This window comes from Petaurus breviceps, unplaced genomic scaffold, assembly GCF_028583685.1.
Source record: "Petaurus breviceps papuanus isolate PSGF00001 unplaced genomic scaffold, PetGlider_PUasm1.0 126, whole genome shotgun sequence".
Taxonomy (NCBI): Eukaryota; Metazoa; Chordata; class Mammalia; order Diprotodontia; family Petauridae; genus Petaurus; species Petaurus breviceps.
In genome coordinates, this window is record NW_027185655.1 from 40,380,447 (window position 1) to 40,400,987 (window position 20,541).

The following is a 20,541-nucleotide window of genomic DNA, read 5'->3' on the forward strand; positions in this document are numbered from 1 at the left end:
TGGAGAAACAGTTGTAATCATTTCTGATTGGTGACATTGCAAACTTAGAATCTTTGTGGACACTGGTTTTTCAGCATATACTCATTCTTTGGCTCCAAAATTCCATTTTTGAGAATATGTCCTCAAAGTGTTGTAAAACACAAACAAATAGATATTCTTCAAAGTTGTTGTATAGCAGCATTATTTGTAATTTTTTTTTAAAAAACCTAAATGTCCAACAATATGGAGAAAATTAAACAGATCATGGTACATTTGTGGAATACTGTAATATAGTTAAGAAGGAATATAAATAAATATGATAGCACCTTTATGGATAATAAAGAAGAAAAGAAATTCACACTAAAATCCTGTAAAAGAAAATAAATGAATGGGCAAAGAATCCCCTTTTGAGTAGGTAGAGATTGTTTTATTTTTTTATATTTGGATCCCCTACATCTAATATAGTGCCTAGTATATAGTTAGTGCTTATTAAATGCTTAATTTACTTGATGAGAGGGAGAAGATAAATTATGACATTTTATGGAATATATTTTACATATTTAAATATAATCAAATACAGAGTTTGTTTATTGGTCATCACAATTTATAACCATTCCTTTTTTAAAATCAAAATCAAGACCTTTTCTCAGTGGTATCAGAATTCCTTTTTTTCTTTAGATATAATTCTAGCAGCAGAATCCTTTTTTTTTGTTATTCCAAACTTGGCAGACATCAGTATTTCCATACAAGAACAAAAACTATCACAAACAGCTTTTTATTTTAAAAGTATATACAACAAATTCAACAGATTAGTTCTAAAACTATCCTGCTTGTTCATCTCTTTCTGCCTCTGGACTTCGTTCTGTGTATTTAAAAAAATGTTTTGTTGATAAAGTATCTCTAGCCCATTCTCCTTATGACCATCCTCTTAAGTCCTTCAGAGTTGTTTTTATTTACGGTGTTACAGTCATTATAAAAATCGTTCTCTTTGCATCGGTACAAAAGAGTTTTCCCAGGTTTCTGTTACATTCATGTATCATCATTCGTGTAGCCATTCCATCAGTTGATGGCACCTGTTTTGTTTCCAATTTTTTCTTTCTTTAAACTTCTTTTTCAAACCATAGGGATGAATAGAATGGTCCCATTGCGAGAACGTTCCAAAACGGAAGAGGATATTCTACGAGCTGCATTGAAATACAGCAGCAAGAAGACTGGAAGTAATCCTACCTCAGCTTCTGATGATTCTAATGGGCTGGAGTGGGAGAACGATTTTGTCAGTGCGGAAATGGATAACAATGGCAATTCAGAGTACTCTGGATTTGTGAATCCGGTTTTAGAACTGTCTGCCTCTGAGTTAAAAAAATCTGAAGCAGATCAGCAAGACAGATAGGGAGAAATCATCTGGCCTTTTTAACAGTCATGACCAAATGTTGAAAATCAAATAGAATGTATAAATGTTTGTTCTGAGCCTTTTTGTAAGGAAGAAAGAAATTTTGTCGTAAATGTTCAAAAGCAAAGAATGGGAATGATGGAATCTATCTAAATTCAGAATTAAGTGCAATTTCATCATGATTCTGTCATGCTTCTGAATATGTTGTGAAGAAGATTCTTGTTCAGGTACCTTTTGGACAGGATGGCCTCTGAGGTCCCTTCCAACTCTTAGATTTTATGATTATTAAAAACTATCTGCTCTGATTTATGTATTCCAATTCAGTATCTGTAGATTTAATTTGTTTCCTTTTAAATAACTTGCATTTTCATTTTCTTTGCATGGATCTAATATGGTTTTTAAAAATTATTTACTTATTTTAGCATCTGAACATGAAAATAATAAAGCATTTTGTTTTTCTCAGCAGCTATAAAGGGAAGTAATTAGCAGCTTCAGATAATGCACTATTTCCTGAAATATTTTTAAGCTTTCTCTATTTTTATAACCAGTTTGAATTTAATCATTGTATACTAGTACAGTTAGAGTTCAGTAAGCCTAACAGAGCAGTAGTATTCATTTCTATCAAATTGATATAATAGCATATTCATGGTATTATCACTAAACAGGATTGTTATGAGGCCTGGGAAAGGTGGAATTGGAAATTTTTTAATTGCTAATGATCAGACACAAAACTGAGGATAGAGCTTAAGTGTTCCACTTAAAAGAGAGTTTTACATACTGCTACAAAGGGAGTATTTACTTTAGATTATATTTTCAATTTCTAGGTAAATTATTTTTTTAAGTCTATGTTGGATGAATTTGGGATAATATTCAAATAAAAAACTTGCACAAAGGACTAAATTCTCTATGAATGAATAATGTGGGAGTTCCTAAAAAGAAGTAATATAGGTATTTTGAAGAATTTCTTCCTGTATGAAATGAAAGATTTTATTTCATTTTCTTTAGCCTTGTTTTATGTATGATAAAGGAAAGTGCTCTGAGAAGTAAAGCTAGGTGAGTTGGGAGTTATAACTGCTGCTAGGATTCTTCAAGGTGTCCCAAAAGTCTTAGTGTGGCTTTAATAGCTTTAAAACACCACCAAGGTCTTTGGGACATTCTGCATGTTAGCCTTTCTTTTCCCTACTTTGCTAAATATGAACTAAAGGTTAAGGGAGCAAAATGCCCCCAAATTGGCCTGCGTTTCTTGGTTTTGCTAGGGAATCTAGTATAATTGCAGTAGCTAAATTGCTGTCTAGTTTCCTTAGTAGTTTTTTTTTTTCTTATAACAATGGTAATGCACTTCCTTAACACCATAGGAAGATTAAGATGCAAATAGTGATAAGTTCTTGCTGTATTTTTAAAAATCACATGGCCATTCAAATATTTTAATTTGTATGATAAGCAAGGGTATCTGTAAATTCATCTCCTTTTTTAACTTGCAGAACTAAGACACTGAATATGTAAATATATTTCATGAAAGATGTGATTATTATTTTACCATAATTTAAGTTTGTAGCTATGTCATTTAAAAATATTTTAAATGTAATTTACATTCATACTGCCTGTAATATTGCTTTTTAAAGTTTGTATACATCAGATGTATATTTTTGTTTGGCATAAGCTACTGTCTAATTTTTCTTGGTATTTTGTCCATATTATAGACTTTTTTGAAGGAATGGAATCAACTTCTCAAAAGTTGTGAATAAATACATTTTTACATTTAAAAATAATAAATCATCATGCTTGTTGCTGTTTCTGGCTTTTTATCAGCATTAAAAACATTATGACCACTGATTTATAGAAGATATTTTATTGACTTTGAAAGACATGAAGATCCGATTACAGAATTGGAAAAATAGTTCGAGGACCCATGCCTACAAGTGACCTGGATGGCTGCTGCTTCTACCATGAGACTCATTGTGAAAAAAAAACTTGGAGCGTCTCAGAGAATCAATGGGTACAGAAATGGAGAAATCAGTTTTTTAGAAGTAAAATAGATTAGTCTCTGAATTTCTTATTTTAAAGAAAAGGAATGGAAGCTGTGAAAAGTAGGCATGTCTCAGAGAAGCTAATAACTCCCTGACAGGCCTCGCACAGTTGGCTGCTGCCTCAAAATGCCTTCTCCAGTATTACCTTTTTTTTAACCTCAGTTTCACAGTTACACTGAAATTTGAACAACTAGAAACTAATTTGAATGGACAAGCATGCTCTCAGTATTTCTAGAAAAAATTAAAGAGGTTAATGCTCAGTTTATCAAAATGTATCATAAGTGCTTATTTTGTTCAAGGTATGCTAGTCACGAGATCCAGAGACAAAAATGGCACTGCTCTGGACCCAAATATCTTAAATTCTACTATACAACATTCACAAATTAGACAATAAATACAAGGGAGGTTTAGGAAGAATAAGAACTGGAGAAGCTCGGGGAAGGCTTCGTTGAGGGGGTGGCAGCTGCAGTGAGCCTTGAAGGAAAGATCCTAGATGAGGGAATGTATTCCAAGCTCGGGCACGAACTGCTCTGTGCAGAAGCAGAGGTTTAACATGGAGTGTCAGTTCACAGAATAGTGAGCAGTCTTGTGTGGCCACATAGTTGCTTTTTTAATAGAAAAGACCTAGTTTACAAAGACTGGAGAGATAATAATAAGAAAATTCATTTTCATATTTCTGGAGTGAGGACCAAAAAGCCCCACAACAGCTCAAATGACCATACATTTAGAGCTAGAAGTAACCTTAGGCCATCTAATGTAGCCAACATTTTACAGATGAGGAAACTGAGGTGAAATGAGACAAGGATCACATAATTAATTAATTTTAGAAGTGGGATGTGAACTTGGGTCCTCTGACTCCAGAGTCAGACCCCTTTTATGTTATTAAATTTTAGAAAAAGGAACCACATCTAGTAAGGAGAAAAAGAAAGCTTAATGGGCAAAAAACAGGGAACTGGTAGTTTAAAAGCACATTACTATATCTTGTACTTTGATAGATTTGTAATTTCATGAATGTGTTAACTCCCTTAGTACAGATTGCAACCCATCCACACCTCCTTTGCCTGTGTCTTCCCATAAATCTCATAGTTTCCACTCCGTTGTCTGGAAAGGGTCCTAATTTTTAAAAAAAATTGTGGATAACAGTGCAGCATTCGATCTTATAGCCCTCATCCTCACCACAGGCCTAGCCCACTTCCTTTTCTGGCCACATGTCATTCACAAACACTTTTTGAAAGTGACTTATCAGTGACAACATGTAATACATACTTATACCCCATCATGCATCTTTCCATTGCTTTTAGAGACACATGAAACTTTTAGCCTCTAGGTTCTAGTACGTCATAATCTGCAGGCACATGGCATCTCCAAGAATTCATTGGTGTTAAAAATATGACTTTTTGAGATGGGATGCAGCTTGGAAGTGTCATGTGGGTTGAACAGTTAACTAAATGCTAAATTTTGATGAAATCCATTCTCCTTTTTGACTAAGCCCAATTCAAGATCCATCTTACAAGTGCTATTGGACTAGCCAACTCACTGGGCTACCTGGGTAGCCAGCAATACTGCATAATTTGTATAATAGGAATTAAGTCACATAGTTTTCCTGTGTCAATTTCTTTGCCAATTTCTTTTGAGTGGCCATAAATATCATTCAGGAAAACCTGTAATATCCTGGGACTTGGCACAATCAATAATATAATGCTGTTCGTAGAATCATAGGTCAAGTTCAATTTTCTTAGTTTATAGCTCAAGAAACGGGCACGGAAGGGTCAGGTGATTTGCCCAGGGTCATACAGCTAGTAAGCTTTAAAGATTTGAACCCAAACCTGCTCTCCAAAGTTACCAGGGATCTTTTAATTGCCAGATGTAAGGAACTTTTTTTCAATCTTCATTCTCTTTGACCTTTCTGCAGCCTTTAACACTCTTGATAATTCTCTTCTTGATAATAGGCATCTATGACACTATTCTATCCTGGTTCTCCTACCTATCTGACTGCTCCTTAGTCTCCTTTCCTAGATCTTCATCAGGGTCACACACCTGTTAAATATGTATATCTTCCAAGGCTTTGTTGTGTACCCTTTTCTCATTCTACACTGCTTCCCTTGATGATCTCATCAGCTCCCATGGTTTTAATTATCATCTCCATGCTAATGATATTCAGACCTACTTATCCAATCTTAACGTCTTTCTTGACCTCCAGACCCACATGTCCAACTGCCTTTCATGTATCTCAAACTTTAAACTCAGCATGTCCAAAACTAAACTCAGTATCTTTTTCCTCAAATTCTTCCCCCTTCTGAATTTCCTTATTACTTTAAGTCACCCAGCTTTACAATCTGTCATCCCCAATTCCTCATTTCCTCACCTCCCCCATATACAGTCCATTGAAGGTTCTGTTGATTTTACCCTAACATCTCTCATCTATGCCGCCCCCTCTTCTCCTCTGACACAGCCCCCACTCTAGTGCAGACCCTCATCCCCTCACACCTGGACTGTTGCAATAGCCTGCTGGTTAGTCTCCCTGACATACCTCTCCCTACACCAGTCTATTATCTTCCACTCAACTATCAAATTAATCTTCCTTAAGTACAGGTCTAACCATGTCATTCTACTAAACAAACTGTAGTAGCTCTTTATCACCTCTAGAATCACATTTAAAGCCTTTGTTTGGTATCCAAGCCTTTCACAACTTGGTCCCCTCCTACGTTTCTTATTTCCTTACTCCCTACTCCTCCCCCTCTCCCATTTTATGCCCCTCCCATGTATTCTGCCATGCCCTCACTTTTACTCACACAAGACAATTCTCCCAACTTTAGGCATTTTCACTGGCTGTCCTCCATAGCTGGAATGTGCTCTTTCATCTCCACTTCCTGAATTCTCTGGCTTCTTCAAGCCTTAGCTAAAATCCCCTTTACTACAAGAAGCCTTTTCTAATCCTCCATAATGCTGGAATCGTTCCTCTGTTTGGTTATCTCTAATTTATCTTTTATGTAACTTGTTCGTACATAGTTGTTGGCATGTTGCCTCCCCCATTAGTCAATGAGAACATAAACTATCTTTTGCCTTTCTTTGAATCCCCAGAGTTTAGCATAATGCCTAGTCCACACGAGGTCCAATACCCCATCCAGTACACCACATTTCCTCTCATATCATTCACAAACAGGAGCCTCTGGAAAACCTTTCCATCTATAGATCCTTCCATTCTTCTTCCATTTGGTCTTACTGATACCTGCTAATGCCTTTGACGAGTTTTGTTGCTGGTTTTCAGTCATGTCTAACTCCCCATGACCCCATTTGGGGTTTTCTTGGCAAAGATAATGGAGTGCTTTGCCATTTCCTTCTCCAGCTTGTTTTGCAGGTGAGGAAACAGGAAGAGTTAAGTGACTTGCCCAGGGTCACACTGCTAGTAAGTGTCTGAGGCCAGTTTGAACTCACAAAGCCGAATTGTCCTGACTCCAGGCCTGGCACTCTATCCACCGCACCAACTGGTTCCCTTCTTGACTAGCCAATGTGTCCATGTTTTACTCTTGGAGAAGTACAATTTTTGGCAGTCAGTTGGGTTACCTCTGTCTTCTATTTGTGGGATCACTGGCAGGTACAGTGTGTGGCCGTGGAAGAGCTGGGGGGATTTTTGGTTTTGTTTTGGGAGATTTTTTTTCCACTTGGTTGCTGCTGCTGCTGCTGCTGTTTGTCCATCGTTCTTGAAGAGGGCGACCATGACATTGGGGAGGTGATACCGTGACATGCAAGTGAGTCGCATTTTAGTGAGGGAGGACTATGCAAAGTCACCAGCCTCGTTTTCTCCTCTGGAGCCTTCTGGGTCAGTAAAGGGGACACATAGGAATCCAACTCACAAGCATAAACTCCTTAATTAATTAAAGTAAAGGAAGTAGAAATAACCTATAGGAAGAGAAGCATATCAGAACCAGAAATTAAGGTGACTTGAAGATCAACATTCTAAAGGTAGCTGAAGGAATTGGGCAAAGTTTGGAACTCTTTGGCTTGTTCAGGAAAAAGGCCGGAGATTGGATTATATAATCTTGAAGTGAGAACCAGTGCAAAGTGTTATTCTTTCCTCCCCAGCAGTTATTCTCCACTCTGGGAGTAGAGAAAAGGAAGAGCTGCTTCTTTTAAATAAAGACAACTGTGGGCCGCTAGGTGGCGCAGTGAATAGAGCACCAGCCATGGAGTCAGGAGGACCTGAGTTCAAATCCCACCTCAGACACATGACACAAAAAAACTAGCCCTGTGACCTTGAGCAAGTCACTTAACCCCAATTGTCCTACCTTCCCCCCACTCCGAAAAGCAAATAAAGACAACTGGAAAGAACATTCACTTTGAAAAGTCTTTGCTTTACTATAAACATTCACATTATGCATTTGTTCATACAGAAATGTCTAAAAAAGTCCTTTCCAGAACATTCAATCCCTGCTCCCCAGAAGAATCAGAGTCAATGACCCCACCCAAAGTAGGGAACACCCATTCTTAACACTGCCTGTGATGGCCCCTACTCAATGTATCTTCTTCCAAAACCAACTCAGGCATTTCAGAAGACTCTCTTACGTTTTTTTGCTGTAGGGAGAGTGTAGAAACCACAATACAGAAAAGCCACATAGCACCAAGAAAATAAATTTGACTCAATTTGTAGTATTGTGGTCCAAGAAAGGCCAAAGAGCAAATCAAAGTGGGTATTTCAGAGACCATTTCAAGTAGATCAGATCTCCTCAGAGAAGGAAGGCCCCAAAGCCAAGCTCACTATGGCAGGAGACCAAGCCAGCCTTACAATATGGGACTGCTGCCCAGGGAGGACAGCAATATTGGGTAGACAACTACGGACACCACTGGCACTCATTACACACTCTGACCTACTGGTGTGCTGCTGGGGCCTTGTATGTTGGAACAAGACATTCTGATACATTACTATTTTGAACACTCCTTCTTTTCAAGTCTTTATACACTGTGAAATTAAATCTCCCTCAGGGGTAAGCATGACCTTTCCCGTGGCCTTCATGGGGATGAATCAGCATCTGGTTTGAAAGATGGGCCAGTACAGTCTCACTTCATGGCCTCATTGTGGTATGGAGGTGACCCTGCATTCTTGAAGGCTATGACAGCAAAGCTTAATTCTGGAAAGGCACTGAGAACAATCCCAATGACATCTACTATGCTATTGCAGAACCTGTCTAGTTAAGTACGGCGAGGAGGCCAGATACTTGGTGATGAGTTCCTTGGCTATGAAACAAAGAAACCAGTGAAGCAAATAAAACACAAGGTGGCCTTCTATTTTGTGTCCCTTTGATTTCTGTGACACAGAATTCAATCAAATACCAATGAAAGCCAAGGGTCAGTTTTTAGATGAACTCTAAACATTAGCTTAGCTGTTAATATTTGAAATGTAAGAGCCTTGTCCCAATGACCAATCCATCAACTGGGTCAACAGACTTACTCTACTGGAGAAACTGGATTGTATTAATACAATAATGACAATGGCTGTTATTAATCTTGCCATTCTCACTATTTTTTTACATGTCAAAGAAAGTTACTACTAGAGGGGAAAAAATGGATTCGTCATGTGACAAGCAGGGGCTAAGTGATAGAGAGTCTGTATTTTCTATTGGTATCCATGCAACAAACTAGATCTCTACCAAGTGGGGCAGGCTTCTTGGTGGTGGATTTACAAGAAGACGTGGACAAGGGCTGCCCAAGACGGGCTGCAAGCTACATAACTGGGGGGAAGGCCTATGTCAAGATCACAGATCCATCCAAGAACATCATAGCTAAAAGAGCAAAGGACTCAAGAGTGTGAAAATGTACAACACAGTCACTGCTCTGCGACATACTTTGAGCAAATCACAAGCTATTTCCTACCACCTCCATCTGTAAAAATGACCGTATTATTTTTGCTACTTCCTAGGATTGTTGTGAAGAATATACCCCTATTATGTACTGGGAATACTGCTAAGCAATGGGCATACAAAAGACAATGTCTCAAGGAAGTCACAGTCTAATTGGGGAGATATTCAAACAGCCACATACAAACAAGATATAGACAGGACAAACTGGGATTAACCAACACAGGGGAGGTACTGGAATTAAGGCCCTTTGTAAATTGTAAAACTGAGTGGCTATTATAAGTTGTCATAGTGACTCAATTATATACCTTGTTCTAAACAGCGCCTAGTTATATTATTAAAGTTTAATAGCAAGTACACATTAAAAGCTTGTTAGTCAATGGGATAGGTTGTCAAGGGAAGGAATCAAATACTTGTTATGGGGTTCAGGGTGTCTCCCATGCCCCATGCCATCCGTGCAGGTATCTCCTTCCACACGCACTTATTCTGTGTAATTATTTTCCATGTATTTAGATAAATCTTCCATGAAGGAGCCATTCAATTGTCTGGATACTTTGCTTTTGCTCTTTGACCATTTGGGGGAGGCTAGTGAAGCCCCTCAGGGTATCTCCCTGCTCTTTTCCTTCTCCCTATATGACCGTACCAATTTACTTTTATGATGGCTTTTACGCCACTTCTGACAAGTCATGAGATGAGATAAACTTCAGAACACCACACTTAGCTTATCTAAGGGTATGTCCGAGATAGCCCAACCTATGTGGAAAAGCTCTGGTTGGTCCTACCATGCTGAATACTCCTAAAACATCTGAAATGGTACTTCTTCAAAAGGTTTAAAAATTTCCCAGTGATTCTGGATAACTGAGGTAGGGGGATAGGGGAGAACAATCTGGGAAGCAACATTCTTTCTGACTCTTCTAAAAGAAAACTAAGGACAAATTTTAACTCCATCTTCCAGGACCAAGGATTAGGCAGAAAAGTGAATTTGTCATTTCTGCCACCTTAGAAGATGGACGCTCTCCTGGAACATGGCTACAACAGATAAGTGTTGATCTTGAACTGGTCTGGGTATCACTGTTTTGACAGGCTAACTGACAAACATAGTCAAGAATTGGCCAACTGGTCTTGGAAACCAAAATGCTTTGTAATAAGAAGACTTGGCCAAACCAAGGCATGGCTCATCCAGACAAAAGAAAAACCCTAAATTAAAAACAAGGGCCAAAAATGAAACAATGAATTTGTTATCTGGGTAAATGGCTTGAAGTGTCACAGCCGAGCTGTTCTACATTGGTAGATGGAGTTTCTTCACTGGGAATTCCCTGTACCAGTAAAATGCCAAGTCTGGCCATACACAGGCAAATACTCACCCTTACATATGAAAATGCATTTGTATGAATTTTTTAAAAATATATTTATATTTTTATATATAAATATATAAAATATGTTTATAAAAGGGGTTTTATTTTTCTTGCTTTCTCATTGGGGAGTGGGAATGGGAGGAAAAGAATGTGGATCTAGAAATAAAATGTAATTTTAAAAATATGCACAGTATAAGCTATGTCTAACAGCTTTTCTTCTTCAAAAGGCACCATGGTAATCTAAAGTTAATTCTTTAGAGATCAAAAAAGATCATGCTCCAGGTAGATAGGTCCTTAGATAGGTCATGATCTCATTTGTCCCAGTGCAGATCCCAACCTTTCCCTACACACACACACACACACACACACACACACACAAAATTATATCCTGTGCAATTCACATTCATGCTTTTATGTAAATCCTTCAGTAAGGATCCACTCAATGCACTGAACCTTTTCCACTGGTAATCTTCAGTACCCAAGAAAGCTACAGAATTTAAAAAAACAACAAAGCATTGAATTTAAAATACTCCATTTGATGGCATAGAAGATAGAACTGTTGAAGTTCAATTAATTCCACCCAAGTAACATCCATCAAGTTGCCTGCCTTCCCATATTCTTTATGATTTTCCTGTCATCTCCATTTGTTCAATATTCATTTTCATCCATTTCTGTAGGCAATGTGGATGAAGAAAAGCCATTCTCAGGTACAGGCCTTCCATAATGTCTTTCCTCTAAGAGTGACCGTGGGGACAGTACAAAGTGAGTCTCAAAATACTCCAAGGACTCCCCATCTTCTTTCTCCATCAGGAACTGGTATTCTCCAAACCGCACTATGCATCTCCCCGGAAGGTCCATTTTATTAAGATAGCCAAGTTCTATGTTACCCACAAGCAGGCTGGTTTTCTTACTCAGGTTTTTTATTTCAAATGAGAGGACTGGACTGTTGAATTGTTTAAATGGCTGCAGAGAGAACTGAACTCTGGAGACTTGTTTGTCTTGAAAGGTATAATGACACAGATTGGGACTCCGGCCAAACTTTACCACTTCCATAGATGACAGCTTTTCTCGATTGAAAAACCTCAGTCCTTGAAACACCTGATTTTGATCTTGGTTCGGATGATAGACTGTAACTTGGAAGCAAGTGAGTGTTTCTTCAGTGTCGGCATCCTCAAAGCTGGTCATGGTGGGCATCCGAAGCAGACCTGCCAGCAACAAGTGAATCACAGTTATTACATCACCAAATATTACACCTATAAGAACTAAAATAAATTCTTCAAGCAGGAGGGTGATGTCTAAAGGCAGAAGAATTTTGTTAAAATTTTTCTCATCAAAGATTTGAGTTCCAAGTTAAAGAATAAGGGACTTAATGTTACATTAGCATAGTTTTGATTAAATCCAGTTGCTTAGTAAAATAAAACCCTTAGCCCAGGGCCCTGTGAGAAACAAAACAAATTCAACTCAACAAGAGAAATCCTGTTTACACAAAGACAGAAATCAAAGTTCCTGGATAGGGTAAAATCAGAAGACTCCTGGTTTAGGAGACAGAACTTAAGCTGAGCCTTGAAGGATCTCAGGATTCCAAAAGTCATACACAAACCTCTTTGACACCAATAATGTAAACAACAGAATGGTATAGCATTCAGGGATGCAGTGTACCCAATCAAACAGCTGACTGGAACAATGGGTAGAGTATCAGACTCATCTTCCCGAGTTGAAATCCAGCTTTAGACTCTTACTAGCTATGTGACCCTAGACAAGTCACTTAACCTTGTTTGCCTCAGTTTCCTCATCTGTGAAATGAGCTAGAGAAGGAAATGGCAAACCACTCTAATATCTCTTTGCCAAGAAAACTCCAAATGAGGTCATGAAGAGTTGGACATAACTGAAAACAACTGAACAACAAAGGTGCCTAATCATTTTAAAGTTAGAAAATTTAAGCTACTTTTTTAAAAAGGAGAAAAAATAGCTTCCTTAATTCAACCTAATACACATGAAAAATACTTAAAGGAATTTCATCTAATAACCAAAGAATTTGAAGATCAGGGAGCATTTTCTAAATCTTGACATGCTTCTAGGAACCCATTAAATTCTTAGGTTATGGGGTGGCTAGGTGATGCAGTGAACAAAGCACCAGCCCTGGAGTCAGGAGGACCTGAGTTCAAATCCCACCTCAGACACTTAACACTTAGTAGCTGTGTGACCTTGGGCAAGTCACTTAACCCCAACTGCCCTGCCTTCCCCCTTCCAAAAAGCAAAACAAAAACAAATCTTAGATTATACTAACCGGCTTCAGAATTCTGAATTCTTAGTCTTTTCAAGTAAAGTTCCTCTTCTCAGACAGAGACTGTGTACTACAGGTGCAAAATGGGGCCCTTTTAGACATGGCCACTGTGCTCTACTAAAGAAGAGGGGTTTGATTTTCAGATATGCAGGTAGTTGAGAAGTAACTAGGATAGTTTTTAACGTGTCAATGAAACATTTATAGGGATAGGGACTGGACCTGTGATTTTATTGGTATTGGGTATTGGTATTAGGCCTGACCAATACAGGTCAGGACCTTTAAGAGAGTTGCCTAGACAGAAAGGTAAAGTGGTTAACATAGCCAGGATATGTCAGAGGTAAGATCTGAACCCAAGTTGTCCCGACTTCAAGGCCAGCTCTCTATTTACTACACCATGCTGCCTCTAATGAAACATTTTTTTAAAAGAAAGAAAAAAGTACATTAAAAACAAATAATGAAAGGCATCAAAGAGAAGGAAAATTACTGTAAGTTTTTTAATAGAATTAGAATAATAGAGTTGTTCATCTTTATCAATTATTTCTGATGAATTAACAGCCAAAAAAATTATCACTAACCACAAGTACCACAAATTAACTGTTAACCTCAACATCCTGATACTGTTAATATCCCTATCTCCCCAAGGCATGGGCTATGTTCTGTTTTCTCTCCTTGATCACTAGTGTATAAAAAGTAGCATAAAAAAATTGGAGGGACTGCTGAAGATAACTTCTTCAGTCTTCATTTTACATATGGATAACTGTTATTTATTTTTCAATTGTAATTTTTTTTCAAAAGTTATTTAACCTCTGTGGACCTCAGTTCCTCATCTGCAAGATGAAGGAATTGGTCTGGCTAGCCTCAAGGTTCACTTTCTGAATCAACAATCTTATGATCTTAACCTATTATGCAGAGTTATGCAAGTGTAACTGAAAAATAGATTTAATAGAAAAGTCATTAAATTCTTAATTGTCTGTGCTAACGAAAATGTTTAGTAGTACAGCTAATCCAAAGTTCTTTTTTACTTAAAGAGCACATTGCTTGATGTTCAAAGACAAAATTATCTTCATTCAGTTTAATATTTATTAAACACATCATGGATAAGACACAGTAATAATAACATAAATTTAATATTATGTTTTACTTGGGTTAATAAAGAATTTTCCTAAATTCCCTGAGCATACACTGTAGAAAACTAATGGGCAGCTTGAAATCCAAAAAAGTGAGATTCATCTCAAAATACTAATAAAAAATTGGCAAATGAAAGCTAAAAAACAGACAAAAAACCAGATCAACCAATAAGCCTTTGTTAGGTGCTTTTTATGAGGCTAGGGAATACAAATACAAGAGTGACCTAGTCCCTACTTTCAAGGAGTTTACATTCTATGAAATGGAGTTAGTGAATTCATCTTAAATCTTACTTGGAGAGAATTTTCTTGTGAGAATATTCTTTAATCCGGAATTGGTCTCCTTTAAATGTAAATGATAAATTTTGATCTTAGAAATTTAAACCTGGGCCCACAGAATGATAAAACCAGTCAGGTAAGATTTTTTTTTAAAAGAGAAGACAGAAAAGTAATAATTGTCAGTCTATTGTCATACCTGAGAATATGCTTTGATTCTAGAGGGTCTTCACAGAATTCTTGGAGTTAAAAGAGATCCTAAAGAAAATCTATTATGGGGTGGCTGGGTGGCGCAGTGAATAGAGCACTGGCCATGGAGTCAGGAGGACCTGAGTTCAAATGTGGCTTCAGACACTTGGCCCTTACTAGCCGTGTGACCTTGGGCAAGTCACTTAACCCCAATTGCCTTGCCTTCCACCCTCCAACAAGCAAAAAAACAGAAAATCTACTACAACCCCTTCATTTTATAGATCACAAAAGTAGGGCGTTGGGATATAGGTGACATGGTACTTCTGTTCTGAATCCAGAGGATGTATGATGAAATAACACCCCTGCCATTTGCAACCTATGTGCCCTTAAAAAAACTTAAGACCTTTAACCTCTTTGGGCTTCTGCTTCTTCAATTATAAGGCTGGACCTGATGACCTCCTGGGTACTTCTAGCTCTTAATCTATGAACCTATGACTTGATCAATATGATACAGCTTCGGACACCCAGTTCAATGGCCCTTTCCACTATAATAAAGCTGCCTCTGATGGCTATACCAAGATAGAACCCCACTCTGTAAGACCCAGATTAGCAGATCTGTCTTACCAATATGGTAGGGAAAACCACCATACCAACAATGGATTTGGAATCAGAAGATGCAGGTTCAATTCTCACCTCAATCACTTAGCAGCTGTGTCCACTTTGGCAAGTCAGTTAATTTCTAAGCCTCAGTTTCCTCATTTGCAAAACGGGGATGACAACCAACTGATCTCCCAGGGGTGCTGTGAGAATCAAATTAGACAATACAGGCAAAGGGTTATTCACGTGTGAATTATTGTCGTTATTATTACAACAGAGAGAATAAGAGTCTACTGAGGCATAAAAAAGTTACCATCTGTGCCTGCGTAGAACAACGAAACCAGAGATCCTTAAAGTATTTGAATTATTATTACAACAACATCTTATACCTAGACAGTGGAGAGAGGTAGGCTAGCGGTGCCCTTGGCCTCTGGTAATGCATAAAGCAGTGTGTTCAAAATTGACTGATATACGCATGATGATAAAGCATCACTCCTTGGCCTTATAAAACTGAGAAAGGACAGGTAGAAATTTCACCTACTGAAGTAGCTTACAGGTTTGACTTTTAAAATTTGTCCTTTAATTCTGAAGCCACAGATAATTAATATTATCCTTATCCCAATATAACTCTCAGCTAGGGTGGCATATAGTAGTGCATTGAAAAGATGCCTTTAATGGCCCCTTAAAAGCCCCGCTTAGGAGTGAGGAACTCCTGGGTTCAAGTCATGACTGACATATAGTAGCTCTATGAGCTTGGCAAAACTTTCAGTTTTCCAGGCAACTCTCTAAGGCAGATATTTTAACCATTTGTGTCATGGACCCTTTTGGCAGTCTGGTGAAGCCTATGGGATCCCATCTTGGAATGAGGGTTTGTCGCCTACATTCATTCTTGAATTAAATTTCAGTTATAAGCTAGTGAAAATAAAGAAGTTATTTTTGTCACTTTTGTCATTTTGTCACAAGTTTGTCAATCCCCTGAAATATGACCCCTTGGAAGTCAATGAATCCCAGATTCAGAAATCCCACTTTAAGAGTACATGTGGGCGGAACCAAGATGGAGGAGTAGAAGCAAGACCTTCCCGCAGCTCCGGCTTCCACCCTCCCCAATCCATGTAAAAACAGGACTCTAAACAAACTTTGGAGCTGCAGAACCCACAAAATGACACAGAGAAGCTAACCTCCCACTGAGGACAGCCCGGCAGGCCGGCAGGAATCGGCCAGCGCAGCGCTCTGGGAGCCAAGCCCAGCCCCATGGCCGAGGCTTTAGCACCAGGGCAGATCTGACCAGCCGCCTGCCAGAGGGACTCCAGATCAGCAGCAGTTGTGGCCGTTTCCAGATTTATCAACACATAGACACAAAGGACAAAGTGAGAGGTCAGTACAGTCTGGACTTTGGGACCAGTAAGTGGGAGTGCGTGGCTTTTATCCACAGGGCAAATAGCCACTAAGACACTGGCACAGCCAGCCAGCGCCACTTGGCAGCTTCAGCTCCTGGCCTGCAGAGTGTAGGGGGACCAAGCACCAGTCTGGGGGGTAATCGCTCTTGCTTTAATCTGCTTGGATCTGGATTGCAGTCTAGGGTGGAGGTCCTGGGGTGTGTGTCCAGCTTGCCAGAGCACGTGGAGACCTCAGAGAGGGCACCCATCTAATACCTCCGGTAGCTGAGAAAACCCCAGCGTTTGGGACAAAAGCTCCCCTGTCTGGTGGCAGAGTCCTACTGTGGCAAAAAGCCCAAAAGTCATGTAATTGAGTGGCAAAATGAGCAGGCAAAGGAAACAAAGCAGACAGAAGATTCCAACAATACACTCCTATTTTGGGGACAAAAAGGAGCAAAGCATGGAACAGGAGGAAGACAGTGAAGTCAGAACTCCTGCACCAAAAGCTTCAAAGAAAAATACAAGCTGGTTATAGGCCATAGAGGACCTTAAGAAAGATTTTGAAAACCAAATAAGAGAAGTGGAGGAAAAATTGGGAAGAGAAATGAGAACAATGCAAGAAAATTATGAAATGACAGTCAACAGCCTGACTGAGGAAAATAATACCTTAAAAAACAGACTGACTCATATGGCAAAGGAGGCCCAAAAAGGCAATGAGGAGAAGAATGCCTTAAAAAGCCGAATTTGCCTGATGGAAAAAGAATCTCAAAAACTCAATGAGGGGAATCATTGCTTCAGAATTAGATTGGAGCAAATGGAAGCTAATGACTTTATGAGAAATCAAGATTCTGTTTGTTAAACAGATCCAAACAAATGAAAGAGTAGAAGGCAATGTGAAATATTTCATGGGAAAAACCACTGACCTTGAAAATAGATCCAGGAGAGATAATTTAAAAATTATTGGACTGCCTGAAAGCCATGACCAAAGTAAGAACCTAGAAATCATCCTCCAGGAAGTTCTCAAAGAAAACTGCCCTGATGTTTTAGGACCAGAGGGCAAAATAGAGGTTGAAAGAATCCACCGATCACCTCCTGAAAAAGATCCCAAAAAGAAAACTCCTAGGAATATTATAGCCAGGTTCTGGAATTCTCAGATTAAGGAGAGAATATTACAAGCAGCCAGGAAGAAACCATTTGAATATTGTGGAAACACAATCAGGATAACCCAGGATCTGGCAGCTTCTACACTGAGGGGTCGAAGGGCTTGGAATATGATATTCCGGAGGCAAAGGAGCTGGGATTAAAACCAAGAGTCACCTATCCAGCAAAGCTGAGTATCATGTTTCAGGGGGAAATATGGTCATTCAGTGGAATAGAGGACTTTCAAGCATTCTCGCTGAAAAAACCAGAGTTGAATAGAAAATTTGACATTCAGATACAAGAAGCAAGAGAAGCATGAGAAGGTAAACAGGGAAAAGGAATCATAAGGAACTTATCAAAGTTGAACTATTAACATTCCTACATGGAAAAACATAATTATAACTTATGAAACTTTTCTCAGTAGTTGAAGGTATTTGTCTATATATGAGGGTATATGGGCATATGAATACATATGTGAATGTGTATTTATGTTTACAGGTATATATAGATAGGGGGCACAGGACCAATTTAACAGGAAGGAATGATACTTAAAAGGTGAAATTAAGAGGTGAGAGAAGAATATAATGAGAGGAGATGGGGAGAGACAGAATGGGGTAAACTATCTCATACAGAAGAGGCAAGGGAAAATGGTTACAATGGAGGGGAAGAACAGGAAGGCAAAAGGGAATGGGTCAACCTTATTCCCATTGAATTTGGCTTGAGGAGGGAGTGAAATACACCCTCCAGGAGAACAGGGGGGGAAGGGGATGAGAGGGGGGATGATAGAAGGGAGGGTAGGATCGGGGGGAGGGAGGTTGGAAGCACTCACTTTTGAAAATAGATGGGATCAAAGTGGAAAGTAGAGCAGGTGGGAGGTGGGATGGGAAGGGAGGGAAGTGTAGTCAGTCTTTTACAATGTATCTACTATGTTATTGTTTTGCATTAGCCACACATGTACAACCTATACTGAACTGTATATCTTCCCAGTAGGGGTGGGTGACAGGGAAGGATTAAAAATAAAATAAAATAAAAAGAGCAAATGTGGTAGAACAGGAGCTGACCTACATTGGTATAGAGAGTTCCCTGTGCAGGTTAGGGCTTTATTCATCTGTCACTTAATATTTACCAAGTACTTACTATGTGCAAGATATTATGCTAAGTGTTGAGGGAGGGGGAAATGAAAATTGACTAAGAAATAACCCTCAAGGAGCTTAAATTATTTGCTTCTTCTTCCCATCTAACCACAATAACACTGCTAAACAAAAAGGTGAATGTCTGATATTTCACTTACAGTGGTCAGGATTAAATGGGAAAACAATACCATGAAACTAAAATTGGCATTCAACAAACATTAATTAAATGCTTATTTTGGCAGGACTTACTCCTGACATACGCCTGACTCATTATTGAATTGTTCAAATATATGTTTATAAGTTTATGACAGGAAAAGATGGAGAATGTCAGTGTTGGTCCATGTGAAGGGAATTATGATTTTCATAATCGATATGATATATGTAATGATATACTGATAATTTAGATTTTCCTGAGTCGCCTCTTATAATTTGTGATTCAGAAGTTCACAATGCAGTTTGAAATAATTAATCAAACCCTTGACAACATAATACATTCTTGGGTCGTGTACCTTAACTGAAGTGAATCAAAGATTGTAAAACCTGTTCTCTGGTCCTGTGACCCACCAAGTTATGACCCTCAAAGACCTGAAACAATGCTGTTCCCACAGGACTTCAGGACACCTGTATCTTTTTGACTGTGGGATTTGTGGGCTTATGGGAACTCAGACCCTGGGTAACAATTGCTTGTACCACACCTTCCCCTTTCCCTTCCCACTGTGATTTATGTATATTATCTCTGCCTTCACTACTGCAAGATGGAATTCTGATCAGGAGAATTCCTGATTTTCACATCTGTTCCTCTTAATGAAACTAATTAATTAAACCAGTAGAATGTGTACACAGTAACAGAAATATTTCAACATACTCAATTTTGAAAGGCATAGCTATTCTGATCAATACAATGATCCAAGACAATTCCAAAGACTCACAATGAAAAATGCTATCCACCTCCAGGGAGAAAACTGATGAATTCCAAGTGCAGATCCAAGCAAACTATTTTTACTTTCTTTGCCTTTCTTTCTTTCTTTTGCAACATGGATAATATGGAAAATGTTTCTCATAACTTCACTGTATAATTGATATCATATTGCTTGCATTCTCAATGGGTGGGGGAGGGACTAGAGGGTAGGAGAGAATTTAGAACTCAAAATTCTAAAAATTAATGTTAAAATAAAGTATAATTACTAAAAATCAATATAATACAGTTCATTTGTAATCTCATATATTTTATTTTATGCATTTAAAAACATTATCCTGAAAAGAGGTCTATTGGCTTTACTAGGTGGCTCAAGAAGTCCAGGCACAAAGCTCTAGAGAATATTAAAGATAAGAGGCTTAAAATGAATAAATCTGGCTGTGATAACCTATTCTAATTAATAGATAACCTGTCAACAACTGTAAATGACAGATTTCAGAGCCTTTCCATTTTTGATTGCAAAGGAAAGGCTTAGAGAAGAGAAACAGTGGCTCAGGTATTTGCTACCTGGGTGCCTGACTCTCAGTTTACCTTTCTAGGTCTCTTTTTCTTCATCTATTAGAGAGAAGGGGGGAATAGAGAGAGAAAGAGAGAGGAAAGGCAGAGATAAGGAGAAGAAAGAGAAGGAAAAGGGGGAGGGAGAGAGGCAGAGAGAGGAGGGAGAGAGAGCAAAGGAGGAGATGGAGAAAGAAGAGAGAAAGAGGAGAGACAGAGGGAAAGAAGGAGGAGAGAGAGAAAGAGATAGAGAGGAGAGAGAAAGAGAGGAGAGGGAAAAAGAGAGAGAGGAGAGAGAGAAAGAGAGAGAGAGAGAGAGAGAGAGAGAGAGAGAGAGAGAGAGAGAGA

General features: G+C 38.6%; 2 protein-coding genes across 3 annotated transcripts in view; one reads left to right on the forward strand and one right to left on the reverse strand.

Moving 5' to 3' along the window:
• The window catches only part of AP1AR (adaptor related protein complex 1 associated regulatory protein), a 41,108-nt gene extending 37,906 nt beyond the window's left edge, over nucleotides 1-3,202 (forward strand). The window contains exon 10 of the mRNA XM_069095273.1: nucleotides 1,104-3,202. Coding sequence (XP_068951374.1) covers nucleotides 1,104-1,369 — 266 coding nt within the window. The 3' untranslated portion in view covers nucleotides 1,370-3,202. The remainder of the gene's footprint in view (nucleotides 1-1,103) is intronic.
• A 4,534-nt stretch (nucleotides 3,203-7,736) lies between these two features.
• TIFA (TRAF interacting protein with forkhead associated domain) overlaps nucleotides 7,737-20,541 on the reverse strand; it is a 16,574-nt gene continuing 3,769 nt past the window's right edge. For both annotated transcript variants that reach the window (XM_069095274.1, XM_069095280.1), the window contains exons 2-3: nucleotides 15,170-15,276; nucleotides 7,737-11,808 (exon numbers count right to left, since the gene is read on the reverse strand). In XM_069095274.1, the coding sequence (XP_068951375.1) occupies nucleotides 11,252-11,797 (546 nt within the window). In that variant the 5' untranslated portion in view covers nucleotides 11,798-11,808; nucleotides 15,170-15,276 and the 3' untranslated portion in view covers nucleotides 7,737-11,251. The remainder of the gene's footprint in view (nucleotides 11,809-15,169; nucleotides 15,277-20,541) is intronic.